Below are 17,118 nucleotides of genomic sequence, written 5' to 3'. Positions count from 1 at the left end.
GATGTCACATTATTCTGAAATTGTTCTTCTGCAGGATGACTTTACTGTCCTTTATATGAAATTTACAGGGAGCATTTGAGGATGCTGTGTATTTGGTAATTCACTGTTTCCTGGGGAGGATTCCCAGTGTGACAGGTATATGTTAGGTGGAGTTGGATATTTGTAGGAATTGAGGTTAAGATATAAATGAGAATAGATGGAGAACCTGCATAGGGAAATAATTTTCATTGTATTCAGCATTTGTACTACCTAAAAAGACGAAAACCCGTAAAATCTGTGAATATCCGTATTATGTGGTAGACTAGGTTAGCGGGTTGATATTTAAACAGTTACACAAGTTATTATTCTGTCTAAAGCCTTGGATTTACTCTTAAGTGTAACCGGAACTTTTTGAAGTGTTCATATTTCAGAAGTGTATATTTTTGTTGTAGATGTTTACATTTTAAAGACCTTAGGTCTGTCTGCGAGTGGTTTTATGCCTCTGGCTGGCAAAAAGGAAAAAGATACACTTAAAATGTTGTCATGCAAAAGCAAAGAAATGTGCCTTTGTACAGGAGCATGACTCACTATTTCTCAGTGTGACACTTCATTTGCTTGATTGTTTTTGTTGCTGTTCGGTGGTTTTTGTTTATTAAAAGACCACCTCTTCTGCAAAGGTTCGCTTGCTGTTTTTCATATCTGTTTCTCCTTTCTCCCCCACGCATGTGTTCCAGGTTTCAGGCAGTGTGTACTTCAGCAAGTCTGGCACAGTTGTTTTATGACGAGCGTATGAAAGCGAGCAAAGAGTTGTTTTCATATTTGCGTCTCAAGACTGAAGATGCCTCGTACATCAACGCAAAGCTTATCAGTTAGCGGAAGATGTTAATATGCTTAATGTGTCCTTGAGAAAAGAGACATCAAAAAGTGTCAGAGACTAGATGTGGGAGAGAGTGAGCCAAAGATACTTCTGATTCCTAGAGATGTTACAGTAAGCATCACCAGCTCATGGGCTGGGGTTTGGATCTGACCCAGTGGGCAGCTTTGTCTGGCTCTGGAAACGCCAAAATGGGAGTATTAATCTGTGTGTGTACATGCATGTATATCTTTGATGAACTAGCCCTTGGGTTTGGGAGGGTTTCTTAACGTTAGATGTGGAGCAAGCACGCCCGACTCTGTGTGTCTTGCTTGCACACCTGCCTGGGAATAGACATTGCCCTCAAGCATGAAGGAATCGGCCAACTTCAGCCACAGAGTATGCGGGAGTGGGAATTCAGTCGTAGGGTGTTGCATTTAGCAAAGTGTTGCTGATTCTTACTCCCCCCCCCTTTTTTTTTGTGAACTTCCTTGCATTTCTGATACTTATTCCCTCCAGAGGTGATCCACCTCTGCGGTGGTGAGACTGCAAAATAGTTGCTGCTTTGTTGTTTTCTGTGGGCACAGAGGTGCAGGAGGACGAGTGATGGGGAGCTGGCGCAATAGCTTCACCGCAGTGTCATTCGGGGGCCTCGTGGAAGGATTTTCCTTACAGGGCCTCTGCAAATATGTTGGAGATGGGCCCTGAGCTTTTGGCTTGGGTTTAGCTTTTCCACAGCAGAGACTGTAGTAACGCTGGTCATTGATCCAGAGACGTGCAGCCTGGGATTTTTTCAGGGGGTACATAAACTCTCCCTTCTCGTAAACTGAGTGAGAGGTGTTTTGCTAATGAACTTTTTAGTTCAAATAAAGCGGCTGTATGTTAGTGAAAACGGGGGTTGAAATAGTATCAGATTCCTCCTCTCTTTCCAGGGTCCTTAAGCTGCTCTGTTAGTTGCAGGGTCTGGGTAAGGTATGTATTTGCTGTTGAGAAGTTCACAGACTCCAAAAAATCTCTTGGAGCATTGGCTGATCAATGGTTTTGGGCACAGAGTCCTCTTGGTAAAATGTTGTATTTCACATCACATTCTTGCAGGGAGTTAATAGTGATGTTACAGTCATGAAAAGGGCTTCTCTTTCCTGCTGTCTTAAGAAGGCTATTTAAGTGAGAGAGGCAGAGCAGCGAAGAGCTGCGTGTGCAGACTGTAGGCAGTGTAATGATTTTGGCGTCTTGTCTCGGGGTCTTCAAGGCAGTGTTTGGGGTCCTGAAGGGAAGGGTGGAGGTACTGGACGTGGATATCCAGGTTGCGTTGTCCTGCCCTGCGAACAGCATTTCGGTATAGGCGGGAAAACTCTGCAGAGCATGAAAGCAGCCTCTGCACAGGTACGTGTGCCTGGGACACTGTGGTTGTGCCTTACGGCAGTAAGAGGTGTGACGGCAGGAAACATCAGTGAGCCCTTGTGAGCTTTGATTTAGCTTGCATGTACGTTTGAAAGCAGCGACAATGCGGCAGCAGGGTTTTCACTGTGAAGTGATGGAGACCCTTGAGCAGGAGGCTGGACTAGATAGGGTCCTTCTGACCTGAATTTTGTGCGATTCTGAGACTGTGGCTGGGTACTCACTGGGCTACTCACTGTGGCTGGGTTTTAGTCCGCACTGAAGTCTGTTTGTAGGGATCTTTGCTAGGTGGATTATAATGGAAGTATAGCTTAGGCTTTAATCATACCTTTATTTGCTGTGTAAGAGTATCCAAAGACAGGAACTCATGGTTGGTTTTTATTTTAGGGTTTCTCTGGTGTAGTGGTTCCATTTCCCATTTCCTTATGGAAGAGTAGGAAAACGGGAATTTTATGAATCCATTTGGCAATACATCTCAAATTCCACCTACTTGAGGTGCGGGAGTTTGCCTCATGCTCCAGTACGGCACCCTCGTGTACTGTACACTTATCCTGCTCCTCCTTCACTGCTGCTTGCTCTTCACGCCTCTGTCTGTCTTTTATTTTTTCCTAATGTGTTTCTGTCCCTTTCTTTCCCCACTGTGACCTTTGCTTTCCCTCTTCCTTGGTGATACTGTGGCATACTCCTGCCCCAGAACATCTTAGCCAATGCAGCTGCTATGAGTGAAATAGCAGCACATGGCTTTGCGCACGCCGATTGCTCTGGGCGAAGGGCTTGGGATGCAGGAGGAGGCTGGCGGCACTGTTCCTCTGCGGCTGCCAACAGATGTCGGACTGGGAGCATGTGAGAAAGGTAGTACGAGCTCGGCAGTAACTTCCAAAATGTGCAGCTCTCTTTTTCTAAAGTATTGAGTTGCTAGATTGTGCCAAGATCTTCTAAATAAACCAATGTAGAAGGAGATTTTTGGCCGAACCCTTTATGATGCAAAGCATTGAAACCATTTGGGACCATTTAAGTTAGTGCAGTATTATTTGGTCTGGGCCATTAAAAAGCTTTGCTGGGTTGGGAGAACTGTAAAAGGACTTCAGAGTTTTCACTGTACATGTAATTTTTCAGTTCTAGCGCTCAGGGCGATAAAAGAACTTTTGGAAAACGTACACGTTTTCTGTGTTCTCTGCATTTGTTAGCATCTTTTCTGTCCGTATTGTGCTACTTGTCCATAAAATTCGTTTCTCCACTGGCGTATGCAAAACTGCATTGGAAATACTTTTTTGAGCTCTTTAAGAAAAGATGGGGAAGATCCAGTTCATAACAGAAATCTGAAACCTTGCCAACCACAATGCTATTAAAGACCCATTTTCAACTTCCATATTCTTAGAAAAGTCTCTCCAAATTGTGAAGTAAATGCCCATTTGTAACTCTCTCTCAAATATGCTGGCTAGTTAAACCAGCAACCTGTAGATCTGTCCTGACCATATACCCTGTGAAAGAGGGATAGTCATATATGTGTAAATACAATTTTACGTCCGCAATCCACTAATGACATGAATGCATGCAGAAAGCCATGCCTGCAGAGCTCTGCCGGCTGCAGGGGAGGAACACATCGGTGCAGTCAGTGTTTTGTCTGTGTTTAACATGTCACAGGATCAGGACCTGATCTTAAAAAAACAAACCAAAACTGTTGAACCTGCTTAATGTATACATTAGGGAGCGGTCTGGAAGAGGTTTGATCTTCTGTAAATTGTCTTACAACAAAAAGGAAAATGACTGTTTAGTCATTGTGCCTTTCAGATGCTGGTAAGAATCTCTCTGAGCATCGCTGTTGGAAAAGAGTGCACCTGCAAATTTCCTGCATTAATGGAAAGGAAGCTGGCAAAAAACCCCCAGTTCATCTTGTGTGGTCATTTGTGTGTATATCTACAGAAGAGCAGTATTTGTCCAGGAGGGGCTGTGTGTAGTGGGAGGTGGAGAAAGCTCTCTCCCAGGCATTTTGGTGCATGTTGCAGTGTGGTTCAACATCCTGTAATGCCCCAAATTGTACTGGTTTCAGTGGAAATTCAGGTTAGGCTGTAGCTTGTATTGTTCTACAGTCAAAATATCAGCAAATACATATTCTTAACACAGCCTCTATGTATTGTGAAGAAAAAACGTCTCCCCCTCTATCCTTTTTTATACTACTGGAAGGCATAGTAGTTTCACTCAAACTACATCCGAAGTGATGCATTTTCCTAGTTAATGGTCATCTCCTTAGGTGAATGTTGCTGTTTGGGTAATCTGCCATATAGAGATGTAGATGGTAGTATAAGCAAGAAGACATATGACTGTAAAATAAAATCTGTACTGGAAATTCTGAGTATTAGCTTTAGAAGGCTGTGTGTGTGTGTGTATATATATATATATAAAAACCAGTCTTTAACGATAGCTCGAACAATGTTAGACAACTGGGTGCTGAGTTAGGACTCCTTTTGCATGTCCTGTCAAAAATGAACGTGGTCAAAATTTTCACAGGACTTAGTCTTCCTTTATTTTGGCCCACCTATGGTTCACTGACCTTGCTGTGAAAAACCATTGACAAACCATTAATGTTCTCTGTTTTGACTGTTGGGTTGAGATCCAGAGGTTGCCACGGATCCTGGTGGAAGAGCTGGGGCTCAGTGAGCCCTCTCAGCTCAGCTGCTGTGAGATGCAGAATTCCCATGTTCTGGAAATGGGATGCACCACCCGCAGTTAGCAGCTGGAGACAGGATTTGGACGCAGTCTGCCTGTGGAAAGCATTTTGCAGTTCAAGAGGTTGACAAACAGCTTGTGATTTTTTTGGTATGGGAATCCTTTTGCAAAACTTGAGGAAAAACTCATTATCGTAACAGAATGACTAAAAAAAAATAAATCTCTGGACCAATAATTAAACATTTGTGATTTGTACATTTGCGATTTGTACATTTGCAAGTTTTTCCTGTGCTGAGCACTTAAGTGTTACGCTCTTACCTGGGGCTGGTGGTGCTGCTGCGGTGCGGGTGAGTTGACTGAGGACGGGCCATGGCACAGCTAGTGGCACTTCACTCCCCTCTTTATTATGGCACAGAGGAACTGGAAAACGTGGTTCCAGGGAGAAGAGTGTGACGGGATCTCCTGATGTCACGGGCAGGGTGAGCACGGAGAGATTTGCTCATCGTGTACTTTCAGATACTGTATATCTTTTCCCTGTAATTGGAACATTTGTAGGCATTTCTTGCCTTTGAGCCAGGTAGCTTTTAAACAATCACCTTCTGATTAAAAATTTAATGCCTTCTGTCCTGCAGGTTATAAATACTTATTGATTAATTTAATTTGGCTTGAGAATTTTGTCTTTATGCAGCTTGTTCTCTTCCCATCTTACGATGCCACATCTGGTTTTGCGGTTTTAACTGTACAGCTTGTCAGAGGGCTGTGCGGTGGCTGCTTCTGGCCTTGGTATCTTTTCTCCTGGGGAAATCTGCACTGCTGTATTATGGACCGTGTTGTTATATCCATACATTGCATTCAGTTAACCCATTCACTTGTTCAGGTTAACGGATTTGTGATTGTGCTGAATACAGGAACAAGGAAATGGCTTCAAAGGAGAGTTTTATTTAGGATACTGTTATAATTTTATCTTACAGTATTAGAAGTTTGTGTCAGAGGAAGGTTTTAAATCTGTCTCCTGAATTGTAGTTCAGTGCCTTAACTTTAATCCATTCATGTTTTCTAAGACTTTTTATATCTTCCTAAAGATACAAGTTTATCCTTCTTCCTCGAGTTTCTGCCCTGGCATGAAATTAAATTTGTTTGTCTTGAACTTCATTTCTTCTTACTCGGCAGAAAAAGGGAAGATGATCGTACTTCGGCTTATTATGAAGAGCTACAAAATAAAGTCTTAACAGTAGTAGTAAATTTACTGAGTCCTTTTTAGTTGTCAGTGCATAAAGGTCGCGTAGGTTATAATTGGGATAGGACATTTTTTATTTCATAACTTTGCGATGACTTAGCCTCAGTCCTCAAGATGTTTGCTTAGCGTGCTGAGCAAGGCATGGACCACAGCCTTGCACTTGGCGTTCATCACAAATCAAAGGGCATACTATGATCGTGAACACTGAAATAACTTACTGCTGGGCTGGAGGGGGGCCCTCCCAAAGGACTGCCAGAATAACTGGGAAAAGGTGCCTTTTTGGCCCTCAGTTTGTTAATTAGCTGTTTCATAACAACCTGTGCCATTTTTTTGGATTACAAACTTCTTAATTAGTTTACTTGCATGGATCTGGTTTTGAGGTTCAAGTATGCTGAAAACAAGTATTAGGAGTAGATCTGAAATGGTCGCCCGCATCGGAACTATTGCTATTGGTGACCTAAAGGCTGCAAAAGATATGGATCATCGGCGTCAAGTGTTACATTTCTCTTATGACCAATTGTACCAAGTTGCATTGAGCTAAACCTAAAATTGTTGCTTCTGGTGGTGACTGCATGGTCAAAATGTGTTTGATGAGTAAGGCTGTATTGTATCTTGGCATCTCCAGATCAACGTAACACTGTGGCAAATACTAACCTTGCATTAATAAAGCCATAAAATCACGCTGAAACCTGAAAAACTTACAATATTATTCTGGCTCTGTTTATTCACGTGTTTTTTGAGTTGGAGAGGAAAATGCAGTGAAGCTGATTTTGCTTTGGGGGCTTTCAGTATTGCAGTGCTTTTCAAACTCTGCAGGAAAATCTTTTTTTTTTTTTTTTTTTTTTTCCTTTTTAAAGAATAACACTTTTCACAAGCTTCTCCAAACTATAAAAATATTTTTACTGGCTTTAAAAACCTTTACTAAAGGTTTGTTGTTACAGGATCTGAACTTCTGGCCTGGTATGATGCTGTAGGAGTTGGTGTGCTTTTTTTGTCAAGAGAAAGTCATGAAGCATAGCAAGTCCATACTGCAGTAATTAATATTACTTTTCAGATACTTCACACTGCTGTTTCTTGTTAAGTGTGCGGTGAAAGCTGTATGCTTGGGCACATCTCAAAAGTCCGATTGCCCCAGTCCCTGCTCAGAGCACTTCTCCACGTTCTTGCTTCCCCAGAGGGCGAGGAGTTGTACTGAAGGTTTTTGAAGCTGTTGAAAAGTCTGATTTTGGCCTCATAACTCAGGAGGCCTGTCTTTATATACTTGATTCTGGGATGAAATTAAACATTTCACCTGACTTTTTATGACTGCAGAGGTTTCTGTATTCCTTGGAAGTCTGGAGTTATTAGTGAATTATGACAGGTGTTTTGTTTTGTTTTGTTTTTTTCTTTGTGCAAAATGGCAACAGACACGTAATTCATAAGAAACCGTTTTATCCTGTTTAGAGTGCAGCATTTGTATTAATATGGCTTCAGTTGTGTATACAAATTAGTGGATTTACGAGCAGCTCTTGCTGATGTCTGTCTGTATCGAGGGAAAAATCAGATGAAATCATTTTAATGCTTAAAAATGGGTTTGCAGCAATTATCCTAAAGATTTTGTATTCCTGGTATTCTTATTGTTGGAGTTTCTTCAGTCCTGTCTTTAGGAGCAACAGAAGTAAACCGAGAAAGTTTTGAGTTGTATTGCAAAAATCTCTTCTACCCCACAGCAAAAAGCCAAATAAGCAGTGACCTCCCTCTGAATCTCAAGAGATGCTCCCGCTCCAAAATTTATGGTCACTTCAAGCGTTTATTCTTGCGGGTTAAAAGGTCATGCTTTTTAAAACTGCATCATTAAATAGAAAAAAACTATACTCCACAAAAGCAGGTAGGTGAATGAAGCTCGTGTCCGAGATGATGTGTACCAGTATTGCCCATCAGACTTTCCCCACTAAGCTGTAATACCAGTCTTACTGTACAGAACCAGGTATGTGTTTCCCGTGAACCCTTCAAAGAAAGAAATCGGCAAACACGAACTGATGCAAGTCCTTGGCTGAGTGCTTTTGAGTGAATGGAGCACAGCTGTCGGTTCCTCTAGCTGGGCTTTTATCATGGTCAGATCTCTGTGTAGTGTGTTCAAATAGAAAATGTTTTTAACTAATTCCCGAAATAATTTCTGGGATGCAAGCAGAAGGAAGGAGAAGTTCCAGTCTAGTTCATTTTTGGAAACGCCGATAGTCTCGCACCAGATGAGTCATATCCTTCGTTCGGACACCTGATGGACACATAACCAGTACCAGCTTGCGACATCCTGCTTGCTCCTTCTTTAGCTGCTGCAGTTCTTTGGCAAAAGTCGTCTTTGTCTTTTATACATCCCAAGAAGGTGAGAAGCTGTTTCTCAGCTACTCCTCATTTTTGATGCCTGTGTTGCAATGATCTTGCTTCCTGTTATGGAAGTATAGTTGCTCTTAAAAATCCCTGGTTAGTGGAACTGTGGATGAAAGCACAGTATTGCACAGAAAAATAGTACTCATCTGGGCTCACTTCTAATTGCTCTTTTTTAAGTGAGAGGGTTTGCAGATGGGGGTTTCACTGGAATTAACGGCCATCCCGAATAGAGGAAAACCTAGGGCTTTTGGGAGATCCAATTTCTTGTGTTCTACTGTTACTGAAATGGTCATGTTTGTTTTTAGCAGAAATCAGATTGAATCGTACTGCCTGTGCAAGCCAGCTCAATGGGATGGAGCTGCAGGGAATGGGCATATATTTTCTGTGAGGGGGAGGAGAAAGGACCACATGTCAAGCTGCAGGCAGTCCAAAGAGCTCATCTGAGTTGCTGTATGGGCCTTTCCCCCTTTTTTAAGTGATGTTTTAAATAATGAAAGTTAGGTTTTCAGAGGGAGATGTTCTAAAAATGGTTGGAATAGAACAGGATCTTCTGTGAGGTTTAGGACAACATGTACTTTGCTTCGTTTTCCTCCTCCTCTTCTCCAGAAAAATGGCAGTGCCAACAGAGTGTTTAGATTTCAAGCCGCAAATACCTAAGTCATGTAGAAGGTATCTGGTGGACTTTTCTGTGGTATTTGGTGCAAGTTCTTGTATTGCAGCATTCCCCATCCTGCGTAGCTAACGGTTGAAACACCTGAACTTTGAGGTGCAGTGTCACAGATGCTCCTGTTAAGGTTAGGCTGAAATGCAGCAGAGATGCAACTTCCTGGCTCTGCTGTTTTAACCGCCGGAAGGCTTGATTCATTGCTCGTTCTGAATGCCATGACAGGAATAATCGGGGGAGAAAAAAAAGAAGGAAAATGGCAAACAGCTCTTCTGGATTTAGGTGGAGGCCACTTTTGGCTTAGAGCTTGAAACAGGCTGCGGGCAAAGGGGAAAACATTTGTGTGTTAATCCAAAGTACTGGATGTGATTTGTGGCTAGAAAAATCAGTTTAGACTTTGTGTTCATTCGCAGGCAGTAGCTCAAAGCTATGCGATATGACCTTACAGATTTTCAAAAAACCACGACTCTTCTTTTTTTTCAAATAATTGATCCAAATAGACCCAGTTTTTGTGTTTCTAATTTGTATAACACCATTTCCTGTGTCTTTGCTATCCTCATCTACTTTTGCAGTTCTTTCTGTTTGTTTATTCTAACCCCTTGGTGGATGTATGATGTGAACTAATCGATACTTTTCTGTTGGGAACTGCTAGAACATTTGTGGTGATACGGTCCTGAATGGTCTTAATCATAGTCCAGACTCATGCGCCTCTGACAATCTAGCTGTATAGAATTGCATGCATTCAATGTCTGATGCTGTCCTATAAACATTAAGAAATATCTCCGTAAGCAAATTGGCATGAAAAATTCCCATTTTCTATGAGCTGTAATTCTGTGAGCCATTTTCTATGTTGACTATATTGACTGTGCTGTAAGTGGTCCTTCAAGGAATTTTAGGGGGTTTTAAATTGCTTTTTTGTGAAATGCAGGTAGAAGAATAACGCACGTTTATTGTTGCCTGTTTGACAATAGCTACTTACTTTGTAATAAGCATTTTCTTTGATGAAAAATGGGATCAGAAAGCTAGAGGTTGAAAGTTTACTATCTTTGCTGCAAGCAGAAGCTCCGGCTTTCTCTGGTTTTAGGTTTGAAGCAGTAGGCTTCACTGTCAAGTGCTGAAATACCACGACGGCTGTGCAAATTTACTTTTGTCTTTTTTGTTCGCAGTTAAACTGCAACTTCAAGCAGAAGAAAGAGGAGTGGTGTCAATCAAAGGTGTGAGTGCAAATCGCTTTCTGGCTATGAAGGAGGATGGCAGGTTGCTGGCCTTGGTAAGCAGTGTTTTTTTTAATGGTGATCTCTATATGTTACTGTCTATATTGGTAGGTCCTCTTGTCACTCTGTATCGAGTAACCTCTCCTCCAGCAGGACTTACTCAACTTCTCTGTGCGTGATTTATCAGGGAGAAATGAGCTCTGCACAACTTTTGTCAATTAATTGAACTGTGAACTAGGAAGAGATGGGTATGTCTGCTCTCACCTAGAAGCTGCAAAATTTATCTGGAATGGCCTGTCTGAAAGAGAAAAATCATAGTGATCATGTATAGAAGGAAATTACGAGAACAAATGAAGAATGAACTCTCTCCCTTTTTTCCCCCACGAGTAATTTTTTCCTCTTTTACTTACTTTCACGTAAAGTGATTGTAAAGACCCTTTTAAAGTAGAAAGTAAAGCCAATTTTTTTAAATTTTGGCTTCTATGGTTTTGACTGTAATCTGTATATATTGTTTTCTCATTTTCCTCTTTGTAAATAATCAAATTTTTTTGGTCATGTATACTTCCAAACTAGAAAGCCAGCAAGAAAAACATTTTTGAAAATGTGATAATAAAATAATAAAAGAAAGTTATTAAATGTAGGTAAATTAAACTAGTCTCTAATGAGACTAGTTTTAAACTCCATGCCTTTTATTGGTATCAGCTTAATTTTTAACTGTGTTTTAAAGCCAGTATATTTAGCAGACTCTGAAAGTTAATAAGGTCTCCTAGAGCTAGATTATAAATTTTGCTTTAAGAGCTGCAGTTCCATTCATTTTGCTTATGAGACATAGACATTGTACATCTCTCATCCATATTTATAACCTTCAGCGCAGAGAACCTTCCAGCAGTTGTGAAGTACCACTATAGGGCATCCTACTGGAATTTCAGTTTGAAATAATCCCTGATGCCTTAGTACCTTGAACACAGCCCCATTCAGCTTCTGTGCAAGTCCCCACCAGTAACAGGTGTTAATAATAAAGTAAATTCCTAACCCCAGCTGAACTGCAGCTAATGAAAGACCCGTGCCAAGGGCTGCAGAAATGACTTCTGAATCCCCTCCCTTCTGCCTCTGCCTAAGTGAAATTAGTCTGAAGGCAAACGCAACGCTCCAGCAGCTTCACATGAGCAGGGATCCCTGGTGTGCTCCTCAGCACCGCGCGTCTCTGGCTCCAGGAAGCCCATTTTGTTATGCCTGTGAATACAGTTAAAGAACCTGTTTCAAGTTATAGCGTTATTTACTCGGGTATTGTGTGACAGCTCAGTTGAAGAAAATGTGAGTAGTCGCCCACTGTGCTATTCTTGAATTAAAGATAATTGGGAATTTCCTGTGGTGCTGCTGTGGTGGCATTTGGCTTCCGGTTCCAATTGCCCTCCTTACCCTGAGCGAGGGTGAATGGTCAAAATAGGGCGTTTAGCACCATTGGTGAAATTCTGAACACCTGAGTGTGTTTCTATTTGGGATTTCCAACCTGCTGTTGCATGGTGGGTTTTGCTTCCCTTGCAGCTATATGCAGCAATTTTATCTGCTTAGTTCTTGTAAGGCGATGTGCTTGGAAAGCATCTGCCGTTCGCTCAGAATTACTCTCTGAAAGTCTGGTGAAGTTGGGTCACTTTGTGCTTCTCACTTGAGCTTATAAACATTTGTTTGGTTTGGTTTCTGGAAATGGATAGTACTTGAATCGTGTTTACTGCAAATGCTACTTCCTACAGCTCTTCGTTTTTGCTATTCATAGGTGACAATTCTCTCTCTACTCTTAAGGTTTTGTTCTTCCGCCAGCTTAAGGAATACTTCTGCAGTTTCATGACCATTTTCTGCAGCACAGGCAATGTTTTTTCCATGAGGATTTCTGTACTCTGACTTCCAACAGTTTGTGGCCAATTGTGCCTCTGCTGTTTTCTGCCTATAAACGCGTTCGTGAAACTGTTCCTAATTGCCAGCATTTCTTTTTCAGTTTGAGCAGCGTTGTGTTTCAGTGCGAGTTTTGAAAGAGCATATGCTGGAAATCTTTGCGGTGAAGTGATCTCGTCAGTGCACATGAATTTGTATCTGCTGAAACCTTTGGTTATTTCTTTTAAAATATTATGGAACTTTAATTTCTAAACACCTATTTAGTTCTCTAATCCACTAGTCACTCAAGTACCATTCTGTCCCTCTTAACATCTGTTTTGTTTCCTCTTTTTTATTACTTTTCAGTGTCAAGGATCAATTTGCGTAGTGTCCTTGTTTTATAAACACATCAACATCTTCAAAAATACTTTTGCAAATTATTACTCAATCCTGTTTTTCATCTAGTTGGATGTTTTTGTAATTACTTTGTTGAGACATGTCTTTATGGTTTGTTCTGAGTTGGGTTTTGCAGAATGATTTATTGCATGGCCAGCATATCACTGCTCACACTGGTGATTTGCGTGGTGGTGCAGTGGGTCGCGTTCTTGTCTGGAAAGCTGGATGATAATGGCTTTTCATTTAGCAGTTTCATGCTCCGTGTTTACCAACAGACTCAGTTGTTGTGGGGGAGAGGTAATCTTTACCAGTTCAGTCATGGAGGAATGGCTGGTTGTTAATGCAGCTAGTCAAAACTTCCTCTTGGAAAACGTGGTTTTAACTAAAAACATTTGTGCAGAAATGTATCTAGTCCCTCAGATTTTTAATGGAAAAATGGAAACATTTCACTTCTGATCTGGCTCATTTTGACGTTCCAGTTTCATTTAATTATAATAATGAAATATTTTCACTTTATGGAATTAAATGTGTTTGATTATTTCATTTCATGAAGAAATTTCTCAAAATTTCCCATGAAAGGAAGAATTGCACTTTTGACTAATTTTTATATTTCACGGGAAATAACCTGTCATTTAAGGCTATGACCTGTTCATTCTGTCTGTCATGCTTATGTGGCTTTGCTACGACCGGACAGGTTTTGCCAGACTGAAGGACTTGACTTGAAGGGAAGTTCTTCTCTTTTCATGTTATGCGTTAAACTTGTGGTACAAGAATATTGGTGAGAATAACCTTCGCTCCCTGGCCCTTTTGTAGTTAGAAAAGGCTAAATATGATCATCACCTTTCTCAGGTCATACTCCATCTGCTGTGGTAGTTACAGGTTAACCCTCTGCTTTCAGTTTTGAGAATGAACAAACTTCAGGAATTTTAATGCATATTCTGAGTCCAAAATGTCAAAACTAGTTAATTAGCATAATGTGATACTAAGGCAGATGCAGTTTGCACTGAAAAATCAATCGGTGGGTGGCGTTTGGCCATGCAAATAAGGGAGGCAGAACTTTGTCGCAGGAAGTTGCAGCCTCTTTTGGTCAGTTAATCTGCCCTGGGTGGATCACCTTGAGGATTTCGGCGGTCGGTATGGTTTGGCTACTGTCAGTGGTGGCACAGAGCAGACCGTAGTACCAGCACGGCTACGATCAACTTTGCTAATGTTAAAAATTCCTGCGCTCGGCGTTCTATTTAGTCTCTCAGACTTCTTCTGGATGGTGGTCTTGCTTGGCAGCAGACTAAATACTGACTGGTGGCAGGGCAGGCGCCGAGCGGCACTCGCTCCCCGCCACTGCCCCAAGTGTTTTCCCTTCCCTTATCCTTTTCATGAAGGGCTGCAGAGTTCAGGTATTTCATGATGTGCTGTGAAAGCTTTCACTGCCAGATCACTGCTTTGAATGCAGCCTAGACCAAAGCATATTTAAAAAAACCACTGATATCCAGGATTTTTTCCAGGGGCTGAGGTTCACAACGCAGTGGCCGGCATCCCAGTCCTGCTGGACAGTAGTCCAGCTTCCGAAATGTCACCTTTGGCAGATGTTAAGGAATACATAGTTCATGAAGCCTGAACTGTCATTTGTCATCTAAATGTTCACTTTTATGTCAAAATATTTACATTGGCAATGTACTGTAGGAAAGCACTGGTATCATGTGTGCTTTGTGGAGAAATAAGGACTTGAGTGTCCAGAGCAAATCGCATGGCACCTTCCAAAATATCTTTATGAATGTTTAAAAAAAAAAATAATAAAAAAATTCTTTTTAACTGTCTTTTTCTTTTTTCACCCTTTTTTGATTGATTTTTACAACACCCATAAATTGCCCTCAAATCTGTTTGAGGAGTTTAATCTATTTTACTTTTTAAACCTGAGAGATATGAGGAAGGCTAAATAAAAACAATGCATTTCTCTGCGTTGTGATTTTGTCTACTTTGTGGATTTAGTGTGTAGGGTCGTGCGAGTTTGCCTTTCGTCTGTACGTGGGGTCTTGTAGTGGCCGCTTAAGTTCACCACGGGCACACTGGAAGCCATTTCCTTCCTCGTGGAGGTTGTAAAGACTCGGTTCTTGCCGCTGTTAGGCATCTGATCTAACTCCCCAGCTCCACAGCCGTACCTGATGGGGATTGCCCGGGAAGCGTGTGTAGAGAAACCAGGTGCTGTGGCATTCGGAGGCTGCGCTCTGCCCGGTACGTCCCCGGCACCTGCTGTCTCGGCGCTTCCAGAAGTGCCACCGCTTCGGGTAGGAGGCGAAGGCGAGGTGTGAGCCAGCTACGATGGTCTCTGCCAGAATTTCCAGCTTGGGCAATTGTACTGAACTTGCCTAAGCTCTGCTTAAAGTTTGTTTTTGTTCTTAAATGCTTCTTTTCTTTACACGGTTTCTGTGCCCTCTTAAGGCTGCTGTAATCCATTTCAGGCTTGGCTCTGTGGCTTGAGATGATTAATGCATCTGTTTTCACATTGCTGGAATGAAGGGCATTAAAATACAATTTATCTTGAGAAAGATTATTTAAAAGACAAATCATATGAAAACTGTTAATTTGATTTCTGCTATTTGAAATGTAAAAATATTAGTGAGTTACAGAAATGAGAAATTGCATATGGATTTTCTCTTATAAGTTCTTCTCCTTAGAAACCAAAATTCCTATCTGAAAATGGTTGAAACAGAGGAAAAAACCTTCTATTTGAAGACCTGTGTTTGGAGACTGATCACTTTATTCCAGACTGCATTTGGATGACTTAATTGGTTGTAGCTACAGAAACCTGGCATATACGAGGAGTTACTCTTCTCTTGTACGTTTTAGTGCGTCCTGTATGAAGTCTAGTTGTTCAAAGCTCACATTTTAGTTCTAGTTGGATACCTTACATATTCATTAATATTAACAGAAGAGTGTAACAAAGCGTAGCCCGCTCCATTTAGGGCATTGCTTCACATTCCCTGACTCCTCTCCAAGATTTTACATGCTTTCTTTTTAATGACTAGCTTTTCTCCTCCTCCAGCATTCCCAAAAACTTTCTGTGTAAACGAGGATGACTGAATTGATGGACTGACAGATGGTCTATATGAAAAGAAAGTGCCCCGCCACTCCAGTATGTTCCTGCGGTGTTGAACTTCTGCCATCTTTGTATTTGAGAAAATAATTTATCTTGCTTGAAGGGCCGGTTCTGCAGGCGGGTTTGCTACTGTGACCGCTATGAGAGCAGTGTTACCCACTGACAGGGCCTCTGCTGTTGTGAATGTGCCTTGGGATAAATGCAGTTAAACACCGACAGTGATCCTCTTCCTATTACGTGAAGCCGTTTGTCCACCCTCTTATGTTTTTGATACAGAGGAACCATGTGGTTTCTTGGTGGTGGATTTCAGAAAGTGAATAAACTTCCTTGTTTTCTGCTGACTATGAACAGCTATAAATACTAGTCATAGCTAAATTAGCTTGGTTTTAAGTCCCCCAGGCAATAACGACTCTCCAGGAACATTTGTGGGTTAAAGTCTTGCAATAGATAATGCCTGCCTTACATGATCTCACTGATGGGAATGGGATCATTTGAAAATGAAGACTCTTTCTCTTCAGTATGGTCACCCCAAGGGAGCAGTGGTTTCTGCCCTGTACAAACGTGCGGAAGAAAGGATATCACACTGTATTCATTAATGGCAGGCTTACCTTCTGAGGGCTTTCTGTGCAGTTGAGTATCTTCTGTCTGATGGTGATCAAATGCCGCATATAAGAAAAGACATACGTAGTAATTCCCTGTATTGGTCTCGCAGCCTCCAACCAATCTCAGCTTTGGGGCCTTCTCAGCCATGAATGATTTTTACCTACTTAGTAAATTTCAGTGAATTTCTTTTCCATGAACTTGTCCAAAAGTGACTTGAATCTGCGTAAGCTGGGGGAAGCCATAATTTCCTATGGTAAGGAGCTCCACGGCTCAACTTCTACCTGTTCTGTGAAGAACCACCACCTTTTTTATTTGTAGGTGTGAAGGCACGTTAATGCCACGTAGGTGGAGTTGGTTTTGACGACTTACTTCCAGAAGCAGAATAATTCCATAGATGTACTGCTAAACACTAGCAGAGTATGCTGGGTTGCTATGTGGAATAGACCTCTTTGCCAGGTCTGATCTTTTCTTAAAATTATTTTAAAAGTTTTGAATTTAAAAAAAATCTTGAACAGATGCAGGCTTGCCACTGTTTCAGAGCGCTGTAAATACAGACTTGAATTAGCTTTAGGAAAGTTAAGCCTCAAAATTAGAAAAGAACAGGCAAAGGCTGAAAATACACCATACTATTTCTCTAACTGATAAGAAGGTTGGTTTGAGGAAAGCAAAGGAAATACTCCCTTTTCTCTTACATCCTGCTTTTCTTTTTGGTTAAATCATAACCTGGGATGAGATGGCAAAACTGCTGAGCTTGGAAGTCAGGATCTATCAGTAAGT

The 17,118-nt window shown here is 41.4% G+C and overlaps 1 protein-coding gene across 1 annotated transcript in view; it reads left to right on the top strand.

The window, feature by feature from the left end:
* FGF2 (fibroblast growth factor 2) overlaps positions 1 to 17,118 on the top strand; it is a 30,352-nt gene that overhangs the window by 12,773 nt on the left and 461 nt on the right. Inside the window, 1 exon segment of the mRNA XM_072862751.1 lies at positions 10,332 to 10,435. Within this exon segment, the coding sequence (XP_072718852.1) occupies positions 10,332 to 10,435 (104 nt within the window).

Source organism: Ciconia boyciana, chromosome 5 (assembly GCF_034638445.1).
Source record: "Ciconia boyciana chromosome 5, ASM3463844v1, whole genome shotgun sequence".
Lineage (NCBI taxonomy): Eukaryota > Metazoa > Chordata > Aves > Ciconiiformes > Ciconiidae > Ciconia > Ciconia boyciana.
Note: the sequence above shows the minus strand (reverse complement) of the source record. Positions and strands in the feature narration are given on the sequence as shown.